The sequence below is a fragment of the Octopus bimaculoides genome, chromosome 1 (genome assembly GCF_001194135.2).
Source record: "Octopus bimaculoides isolate UCB-OBI-ISO-001 chromosome 1, ASM119413v2, whole genome shotgun sequence".
In the NCBI taxonomy this organism is placed as follows: domain Eukaryota; kingdom Metazoa; phylum Mollusca; class Cephalopoda; order Octopoda; family Octopodidae; genus Octopus; species Octopus bimaculoides.
Genome location: NC_068981.1, coordinates 76,441,417 through 76,453,348, shown reverse-complemented (window position 1 = coordinate 76,453,348; position 11,932 = coordinate 76,441,417). Strand labels below are relative to the sequence as shown.

Below are 11,932 nucleotides of genomic sequence, written 5' to 3'. Positions count from 1 at the left end.
AAAAATAAATGAACAAACGAATAAATAAAAAATACTGGGGTCGATTCATTCGACTGAAAATTGTTCAAGGCGGTGCTCCATCATGGCCGCAGTCTAATGACTGAAGCAAATAAAAGAGTAAAAGAATCATAACACTTACAGATTGAAAATATAGAAATAAGTAAATATCAGTCACTTCCTGATGCTATTAAATTGCATTGTTTGAAACATTACAGTGTGGTTCATGTTAAAATATAGCCTTGAGCATACACAAGTATAAAAAAACAAAACAAAAACAAAAACATATCTAAGTATGCACCCCGCCACACACGCATGATCACATAAACGGAGGCAAACATACACACCCACGCGCGCAAATGACTCTGCTCACTTTATGTTTACCCGTTAGTAATGATATTGTGTTATTTCCGCACCATTCTTTCGGTCATTGTCTTTTATAACACTCAAAAAACATTTGACTGAAAGTGTTGATAGATTTCAAATACCAAATAGAAATATAGCTTTAAATGATGTGCATTATTATATTTAAATGAGGGTGATTGATTATCTTAAGAGGTTAAATATGTACTCTTTAGAACTTTGGCGGGAGGCTTGACGGATGGCATCCGTTTGTGTTCAGGCTTATTATAAAAATAATGGGTTTAACATGAGAACCATTTCCTTTGTACATGCAAAACTATAAATAATCATTCCTATGATTGGCATAAGGCCTGGAATTTGGGGGAGGGGAAAGTTGAATACATCGACCAAAGGTAATTCACTGGCACATATTTTATCGACCCCCGAGACGATGAAAGGCAAAGTCGGCCTTGGTAGAATTTGAACTCAACGTAAAAACGGATAAAACACCGTTAAGCATCTTGTCCGGCATGTTAACATTTCTGCCAGCTTGACACCTTAAAAGATAAATAATGATCTTTTCTTATTCTAATACAAGGTGAACAATTTTGTGGTGGGGGTCGATTACATCAGCCCCAGTTGCCCAACTCTACGTGGAGAGGATGGAAGTCAAAGCCGGCATTGTGGTATTTGAACTCGGAACAAATTCTTTCTATTCTAGGCACAAGGCCAGAAATCTTTGGGGCGGGGGCCAGTCGATTAGATCGACTCCAATACGCAACCGGTACTTAATTTATCGACCCCGAAAGGATGAAAGACAAAGTCGACCTCGGCAGAATCTGTGCTCAGACTCTACGCCTCTAGCCTCTAGGTTTTGTCTCAAAAGAGACAAAGCTCTATCTCTTTCCCTCTTTCCTTTATTTCTGTTTTCTTTTTCGTTTTCCGGTATTTTCAACCGTCTACCTGTAAACATCTACTGGCTTCTTGCCTTTTCTCGTGTTTTCTCTTATCCTCTCGTGTTGTTTTAGCTTGTTATGCCATGTAGGTAAAGCCTAGGATTATGTGAAATCACCAGACATGTTACAAATTGCTGTCTGAGTTGCTTATCATGGCATGGAACCATAATTAGCTCATAACACATGTACAATGTGTTTATTAAATAGCACACGCGCATATGGGAGCATAACCCATCTGTATGTCTATCTTTCAACGGGAAAATAATGAGAACCAGTGCTTTCATCGGGAAAAATAATGAGATCCAGTACTTTGCATTCGGCGTTAGACACTTTCTAGCCATTCTTGCTGTAAGAAATAAAGCGCACAAGATCTCGCTTCCGTCCATACCTGTGAGATCGAAACTATAGTTTCCAAATTATAGTCTAAACAATACGTAATAAGTCGATTATATCGACTATATTTCTTCTGCAAATATATGGCTTTCTACTAATATAATATTCAATATATTTATTTTCATTGATTGGGCACAAATGACGGAAATAATATGATAGTCATTAATCGGATGAATAGATATCTGATGGGAATTGCTATTGTTGTTTATTCCGAGTTGAGACCTGATCAATCATACGTATGATGAACCATGAATTTCTCATAATTTCTTCCTAAATAATGTCTCTTGAGCAACGTTTCTCATATCTAACTTTCTTTATATAATATAATTAAATGCGATTTGAACAATATTTGGTGGCTATTTCTAGGATGTAGAGGTGTCATGTAAGCGCTGCTTCGTGGTATTAATGATGTTTAAGTAGATGGAGAACGAAATTAATATAAAAGAGTAACAAGGATGTTTTCTTTTTTTTTTCGTTTTTGTACGATGTAATGAAACTGAAGGAAATAATGAATTTTGCCCATAAGAAACTGATAGATTAATTGACAGTTACTGACGCATTTCGTTATAATGAACGGAGAATCATATCTTAAAAGGAACTTTTATAGAGAGTCATCAAGGAGAGTTGATCTTTTCACCCATTTTAAAATAATCTGATAATTTCTACTGTATTCACATTAAAGGTTGGTATTGCATGAAGTAAAAATTATGGTCAGCGTATTTGTTATGGTTAGTTTCTAATGACTAGGTTCTTCTTCCATACAAGCGTCGGATATCGGTGTATATTACTTTTTGAAAAGCATAATCACTACTAAATAATGAAGAATGTTTTCTTAATCTCATTTACTACAGAAATGTTAAAAGATTTTAAGATTAGTGACAAGACAGGAAAAATTGTAAACCACTCCGTGGATTAATTATTTAGGAAAATGAATAATTTTGAACCAAGCTTTCAAAGTAGAGATAAAGTAATGAATGTTTCGCAGGTGATAGTGAAACTTTGATAATGGAAGACTAGTGCAAGGTGCATTTTTCTTTATATCACTGCGTTTGCGGTGTAATCTGAGATCACGAAGCTTTTACATTTGAAAAGAGTGTTCACATGTACATTGCAGTAAAGGTTGCAACTGATATCCGCCGTTATATATTTTATAAAAGAAAATAAATAATCATAAAGAATCACCTACGTAATGTTGTAATGTGGTAATGTACATATTTGTGTACATATGTACATTATTTTCATATATACGCGTTTACATCTGCACATATATTTCATATGTACGTATTTTCCATTTGTACATATTTTTCAACACTTTATCGATATCTTTCAGCGAAATAAAAATGAAAGGTAAATATACTAAACAGTGTCATAAGATCTATATGGTGTATTGCACAAGTAAAAGTGTCACATTTTGATCAATGATGGTGAAAAGTGAGATTAATCATATGAAATTATTGTAACACTGGAATTTCATGAATTTCAGCAGAGCTACTTCAATATAAAAAAAAATCCCTGGACGTTATGAAAAGTAGAAGCGTACACTCTTTCTCCATGATATTCATATTGCATTCAGATAACATTTACGTTGAACAGTAAGCAAGTTATTAGTTTCTTATTACTCCCCAATACATTATGACTAGTCGTAATACGATATAGAATTTGTTTGTACTCTGCAATTGAAGATAGCAGTATATTTATAAAATGCAGCAAGAAAGAATGAGAGAAAAATATTGTGCTCTGAAAGAAACGAAGAAACAAATATATTAATAATCTATTTTTTTATGGAATTTATCTGATGAAACTTATTTCAAACAAATACATTTTTCTTATCGTACCCTAGAGACAAAATACTTGAAATGAAAATTATAGAGCTTAGAATATTGTTTTGTAATAGCAGAAAAAAGTGGAGGTGAAACAAATATAAAAAAAATATTTCTACATATTGTAAAAGCATGGTCGTGTGGTGTAAACACGTCGTTCTGTGTTCGACCCCAACATTATAACATGGAGTAAATTTCTTCTACATTAGTCTTGGTCAGATTTGTATATTCTTAATAAACTTCGGTAGAATTAAACTGTGGAAAATCTGTAGAATGCAGTAAATAATATGTTTGTGTATAACAACATCACCAGCTCTTGAACGCCATTAGTAGATTCCACTCTACCTTAGCATTCAGTCCAAAGTTTCTACTTGGGGAGAACTCACTGTATTGCTGAGCACCTTCATATTCAGAAAAATATAAAACGTAATTTAGTTCCCCCTTCTCACAAGCAGTCTTTTACACACAGCAATGGTCATGGAAGTTGTCTTTCATCGTTTTACAGGGCCAGACGTCAAAGAACGCATTGTATTTTTGCCTAATAATTATTGCAAGGAAGTATGCTTGAATTGTAATTATAGTGTATGCGGGGATTGCTTATTTTGCAGCAGTAGGGATTCACAGCACATATAAAAGATCACAGAATAAGTTTGATAACAATATCGTATTTTCTTGTTACAAAACATGTCTTGCAAACAACTCGCACATTTTTTTAATTCTAATGGAAAAAAAGTTATATATAAAATACTATGCATATTCGAATTTTGTATTTATGCTATCAGATGTATTCAATATTTTCTGTACTATTAACAAAGTAATTATAAATTTATATGTACGCAGCGTATTTTACATGTTTGCTTGTTTAGGAGCTCTTTTACTGGGTATCTGAACAAGTTTCACATTATAAATTGTTTCAAAGATGTCAAATATTTCATCTTTAAACACACTAAAATAAATATGTAATTCTGAAATATCATGTATTCTGGCATTCAACTTTTCTTCATATTTTCAACTTGTCTCTAAAACAATGGAATGATTACACAGACTAAAAAATATGATACCAACGTATGGGAATTTTAGTAAATTGAGTAGGGATATATAAGAATTCAACTCCTAGAAACATAAATATTAAAAGCACAAGTATTCTAAAGTATATTAGGATATTTTATACGTACCGATAACACAAATATATAAATATGTTGATGTTCATGTAACAGACATAAAATGTATATCTATAATGCGAGGCATATATAATTCTGCATGACTTTTCTCTATAGATAAATGAATAAATTCATGAAGATGTATGCAATTCCTTTTCTAAAGAATGACAATATTGACAAGACTTACTTTTCTTTTTCATATAAAGAGACATTTTCTTCTGTAAATGGAAAGTTAGGATTATTTCTTCTTTTCGGTAACCTTTTCCTGTGGAAGAAAATTAACAACAAATAAATGAACAACCACAAATACAGAAAAGGGAAATTACTCAGAAAAAATCATGATGAAATGTCAAACAAAAGAAAACTAATCTAAGTATAACTCCTCTCGCGATTTATTTTTGTTGTCACAGTAATTGTTTTCTTTTTTTACTGCTTAAAATATTTTAGAGCTGAAATACCCAAGCACACAATTTCACATAGACACAAACATGTAAAAATTAAGATTTTCACAAAAGTAAGTTATATCATACAATTCTCTGTCAAAATTAAGGGGATTTTGAAGTTTTACAATCACTAGAGTTTCTCTGTTATAGAAATGGTGCTGGTCATTTGTTAAAATCAAACATTTTTGAAGTAAAATCTTATTTTCATCACGTTTTCTCTTTCTTAGTAAATGCTGTAATACATCACATATGCACTTCGCCTGTTGTGTGCAATATATGAATATGGAATATTTTATGATATTTAGTAGTAGAATAAAGGCTAGTAGTAGAATAAAGGCTAGATTCGGAGGTGAGAAAGACATCAATGTTTTTTTCTTTTTTTTTAAACTGTGTTACACCGGAACAATATAATGTGAGATTATTCTGTTAGGAACACTTCAGGATAATCTGTATAGGATTATTAATATAAAGTGGAGATATAAAATAATTGAAGTGGTTCCTTTCAGCTACTACTTATTCATACCCAGGTTACCAAACTAACTTTATGTAATTTTAAACACTTAAGTAGTGTGTACCATTCCCCCAAAATGGCTAATACTAGTAGACCACTCACTTAAATAGTCAAATATTTACTTATTCCTTTTTCAGTAAACATTATAAAGAAATCTATGAACCGTTTTGTTAATTTTATTATATTTTTTAAAATCTTCTTTATAATTCTGTAAGATATTCCCTCGATTTTATGATACATTGTATTGCATTAAATCAGTTTCCTTTTTATCTGTCATACTTAATATCGAAATGGGATGGTAGTATTTGACTTGCCAAACTACAGATAGCTATGCCAGTGGAGTGACGCGAACTTTATTTTTACGCTATTTATTATTTGTATTTTAATGAGTTTGTAATCTTCCTCGACCGAGCCATGTTGAAAGGCATCGCTGTTGTGGGATGTGGTCTTGTCTATTATATTAACACAAGGGTAAGGCGGAGATCTGCAAAATCTTTAGCACACCGGGTAAAATGCTGATGGTGATTTCGCCAATCTTTATGTTCTGAATTCAAATTCGGCTAGGTCGACTTTGCTTTTCATTCTTTCGAGGTCGGTAAAAGAAGTACTAGTTGAGTACTGGGGCTGTTATAATCAACTTATCCCCTCCCCCGAATTTACTGGACCCATGCCAAAATTTGAAACCAATATTAACGTCAGTCTTTTCCGAATTCTTTCATTTTTAAGACTCAGAATAAGAGTTTTAAAGAATTTAGATTGGTATATTTAACGCTAACCCTAACCCAGCATAGAATCTGTTTTAACGTCACTCGATACGAAGTAACTATTCTTCATCTGAAATGTCATGCAGTTATTATGTGACTTTCTGAGGAACTGATTAACATGCTTGAATCATCGAACGAGTCTCAAGTAATGGAAGTGAAATAAACCTTATGCATTTCATTCTAACGATCTGAGTAATTTCATTCAATACTCAACATGGATAGTGACATGATTTTAGAAAAAGCATCTAGGATGACGCAAATTCTCTCAAGAATTTTGCTATTCAAATGACTAGTGATTAGATTATCGATTTTATTTTTGCTTTTGAATACTGAGCTGCGTTTTGTTCCATTTCGATTCTTAAACATTAAGAATTTGATCTCTCATTTAATGCTTCAATGTACGAGTAATTGAATTAATAGGTTTATACAGCCCCCTGCTGATTGATGTGGCGTATCGCTGCAGTTGTTTATTTTCAGTCGTCATGTTTTTATCAAATAGCTTCAAGTTTTATGCAATTTATTTCAGTAATCTTCAATTGAATTTTCCAGCAAAATATTAAGTCAACAAATGAAAAGCAATGGAAGAAATTATTGGAGGCTGAAATAAAATAATAGCCCTCTAAAATTCAGAAGCTAACTGAAGTATTTTATGCATACTGTTTATATATCAATGTATATATATCAATGAGGTGAGAGAGGAAAGCCGATAGGTAACAGTGTCATCGAACAGGAAAGTCACAATGAAAAGTAATGTTTTCAAAGACATTTTGACAGTGTTCTACTCCCTGAAAATCAGAATAACCGTTTGACATGAACGCTTCATAAAAGAATCTATCACATTCAGGCTGTATACGATCTCCATCACTTGGGCCATAATAAATACAATCTCATCAAATGCTAAGGCGAAAAATTTAAACAGACAATATTGTTCATCATTAAAAAAAGAATTTACACAGAAATCAGCTTATACGAAAAAAGAAAAAAAAAACTTTAATACATGTACTAAACAAATGCCCTTACACCATCTGATAATGCAATTCTCTGGGATGTCATCCAGCAGAAACACCGGGGCAAAAACGAACAAGCTAAAATAGATCAGACATCAGCAACAGCAGTTGGAAAATAGCTAAACAGAGAGAAAGGAAAACAGCTTGACAACATTGACAAAATTATTTTGCCCGAATGAACCCAACCAGAATCTTTCGCCTTGATAAACGAACAAACAACACTAGTATATATGACACAGTTAAAAATACCACTAATATATGCCACATTTTAGGAGATCATTAAAATGAATTGACTGAATTTTCTTTTTCCAAAAAATAGCATATATAATATAAGATGGAAACTAAGAAATAATGGTTTCTAATTATTATCATAAGTCAACTTCATAATTCATTAAATAATTAACTAATTGATTGCTTGATTAGTCATTCAACCAATCAGCCAACAGTTTTATGGGGAAGGATTAGATGATTAAATAGACTCTACTATTTCATTGGCACTTTATGAAAGTTTAAAGATTAAATTGGTGGGATCTCAACTCTGAACTTAAAGAGCGGAATGCTCTAAAGATTCTGCCACTTACCGCATTGAATCTAGGAAATAATAACAGCAATAACGACAATATGCACAAACACTACCGCAACGATCACCACCAAAATTACAACAGTAATGAAAAAAAAATGCATCGGCCGGGTGATGCATACCCTGCGCGCAGACAAATTTTTTCACAAATTATAGAGTGGCTTACAATGCATTGCTTACTTGTGCTTCTTGATTGAACTGAATTAAGCTTTTTTTTAATCCTTTTTAAGTATCACCATTATAGATTTTTATACTCCGGTGAAATTAAGAAATCAATTCGTAAATAAATGAAACCCTCACTGCACACACACACACACACACACACACATAGTTGCATATCAATGTGTGTATTTATGTGTGTTTGAAGATAAAGCAAATGTTCATCATTTAGAGCCACTCACCCAATGAGTATTTGTACCACATTTGGTGAAAATCCGTTCAGCCGTTTTCCAGTAATTTTGCAAACACACAGACAGACAAAGACGAGTTGTTACAATACCCTGCTTTCGCAGGGTATTGTAATCACTCAGCAATAAAAATGTCATCAGAAAACAAACAAAAAAAAGCATAAGAAATATCGAGTCGCATCAGTAATGACAATAATAAAAACAGCAACAACAAACGCCACCAGGACGAAAGCAATATACCCCTCTCTTGTAAAATATATAAGAAATACAGCAATCCTGGCCCTAACCAGAGCCACAACTTTAATTCAAAATTGTCTCCAGCCATGAGACGGTGGTTATGGGAGAGCTGACAAAAATGATGATAATAGTAACATTCGCAATGAAAATGATAACGATGAAGATGTCAATGATTTTGATAATAATAATATTAATAATAATAATAATAATAATAATAATAATAATAATCCTTTCTGCTAAATTCACAAGGGCTGAAATTTTAGAAGAGGGGCTAGTCGATTACAGTACTCAACTGGTACTTAATATTCGACTGGTACTTATTTTATCGAGCCAAAAATTATGAACGGCAAAGTAGACCTCGGCGAAATTTGATTAATAATAATAATCCTTTCTGATATAGGCACAAATCCTAAAATTCAGGGGAGGGGTAAGTCGATTACATCGACCCCCAATGCGTTACTGGTACTTGTTTAATCGTTTCCGAAAGGATTAAAAGCAAAGTCGACCTCGGCGGAATTTGAACTCAAAACGTAAAGATGGACCAAATGCCGCTAAGCATTTTGTCCGGTATGCTAACGATTCTGCTAACTCGCTTCCTCAAATTAATAATAATAAAGCATATATTGCGAATTGTACTAGTAATACTAAAAATATAGTTATAAAGTAGTAGTAGTAGTAGTAGTAGTAGTAGTAGTAGTAGTAGTAGTAGTAGTAGTAGTAGTAATAGTGTTTGTTGCTTTTCTTGCAATAGCTTTGGTAATAACAATAGAGATAACAGCAAAACTGCCTTAAACCCTCGAGTCGCTATGACAATCCTCGACTCATATAATAGGAAGATAAAAAACATAATGAGATGGAACAGACATTGTGAACGGTCTATGTAGATTGAATCAACGTTCTAGGAATTGAGAAGTCTTTGAGACAAGTCCTACAAAATGTTGAAAGCCAGTCTACTGGTCTATATACAACGATGCAAGGGTATGTTGGTGACATGAGTAAAGTATCACTACAGCGACACGATAAGATGTTGGAATTCTTAATCCTTAATCAGTTCCAGGCCACTAACAATAATATACCCATATTATTTTAGAGGGAAACACTGGAGAAATGGTGAATCTGTTTCAGCAAAAGACCACGAGCATAAGTACACACACACACGTTATATTGAGACTAATCGAAACAGCAAGAGAATATTTACACTGTCGATCACTCTATTAATAATTGTAACTAAATTTCCTTCAGATCACGATCTAGCTTCATAAAGAGATCAGCGCTTTACATTTATTATATATGACACTTAGATATCATAGACATCATAAATAATACATTTACTTTGTGATTGTTTCACTACTATTATGGAATGTATGGTTGAAGATATTCTGCTTTGATGAGGTCCTATTACGTCTAAAACGTGACTGCAGCTATGTTCGGTAATAGTAAAATGCATTAATCATTGACAGATATTTTCTTTTACCGGTTACGCTTCAGAGTTAACGTTTTATGAAACGTTTATTAATTACGATAATGTTAAATATACTATGCATCTCTAAATATATGACGTCAATGACATGACTTTAAAGACTATATTTAAGTTTACTCGATAACATGTGATGTAGAGCTAAAAATCGAGAGCAGGATATGCTGCATTGAAGTGACATGCACACAATTCATTCTTTATTAATTTCATATAATTTTATGAAAGTGAAATTAGAAGAGTGCAACAAGGGTCGGTTAATTCCTAATAAAATCTATTCTCTTACTCCTCTGGTGACTGCAAAAAAAGTTTGTAAAACAAACGATTTCTTCCGATTTATTTAGTTTCGGTCATAACCCAAATCTTTAATAGTGACTCACTAAACTCGTAATTTTCCTGAAAACCACTATATTTTAGTCACAGGAAGTGAGGTCATATTAGATTCATTTACCTTTCAAGGTTAGATTTCTTTTAAATGAAGCGCGAAATTGCATATCAGTATTTCCTTGTCAGTAGCATAATTTCTGTTCTGCTACTCTCTTCGATTTCGTTGAAGTACAGTTATCAGAATAGATTAACAGATAATTTGATTTGCGACAGGGCTTAATGTTACATACTTTGTGTGCAAATGAACATAATGTGTTATATTTCTTTTTCTTTTCAACAACTACACTATTCTCAAAAATTTTGTAACATAATTTCCTGAAGTTGTTATTGATTTTATTCTTTTGATGTTTATGATTGGATTGCTAGTGATGGCAATTCAAGCTAGGGATAACTACATTTTAAACCATTTGATCTAACTGCATCTATCAAAGTGAAGTCCATTATTTCAAAACGGGTATTGTAAAAAGTACATTAGAAGGATAATAAATTTTGGTAATTGGTCGAGTGTTGGAAATCATACTACATTCACCCCACCAAAATAGCAAGTAACAAGTAATTCTTTCGTTTTCTGTTCAATTTGCAAGAAAAGTACATAAAAATTATTATAAAGAACAAAATGTAACAATTGGTGAATGCGGAGTCAAACTGTGTAATGCATTTCAATAATTTAGTTGTTTCGTAGTAGATTAATATCGAGCCACATTTAGTAAGTGGAATGCCTACAGAGTATAATATTAGCGGAAAAGTAATATTTGTTTCCTCACTAGAAAAATGCACTCTAATACGAACTGTGAAATATAGACAGTGAACGAGGAAGAGACAATAATCATACAAATGAACTAAAATACCTAGGCATGATTAGAACATATTTAATGCTTTCTGCCTGACCATAAACTTGTCGCACGAATATCTATAGACTATTTAATTTGCCAGGGACAATATTCCTTTGAGAAAAAGTATGATTAATACTTTTTACGGTAATTGTGTCTGTTGAAACTTAGAATATGTCCTCCTGCTTTTATCTTGATAATTTTCTCTCTCATACTTTGACGTTGTTGTGTTCTGTTGATACTGCTTAATCTGACGTTAGTCCTGTATGAACAAATCTATCACCAAAGACATTCTAGCCGAGCTCGTCCATTTTTTTTATTGCTTTTTTTTCCACTTCTCATATTGCAATCATTTTTAAATGGAAGTAAGAAAGAGTTCAAGTTACATTCCACTGATACTTCTAGTAATTTAGACTAGACCGATATCGTAAAGGATTCCACATTTCAGGATTCCTGATATGGTGTCTAAATCATGTACTGTCTTCTTCTTCTTCTCCTCCTCCTCCTCCTCCTCCTCCTCCTCCTCCTTCTTCTTCTTCTTCTTCTTCTTCTTCTTCTTCTTCTTCTTCTTCTTCTTCTTCTTCTTCTTCTTCTTCTAAATCTTTTTAAAATTTTTCTTCAAAC

At 32.8% G+C, this 11,932-nt stretch overlaps 1 protein-coding gene across 1 annotated transcript in view; it reads right to left on the bottom strand.

Annotated features, from left to right (window-relative positions):
• LOC106869508 (uncharacterized) overlaps nt 1-11,932 on the bottom strand; it is a 526,190-nt gene that overhangs the window by 52,966 nt on the left and 461,292 nt on the right. The window contains exon 13 of the mRNA XM_014915276.1: nt 4,856-4,933. Within this exon, the coding sequence (XP_014770762.1) occupies nt 4,856-4,933 (78 nt within the window). The remainder of the gene's footprint in view (nt 1-4,855; nt 4,934-11,932) is intronic.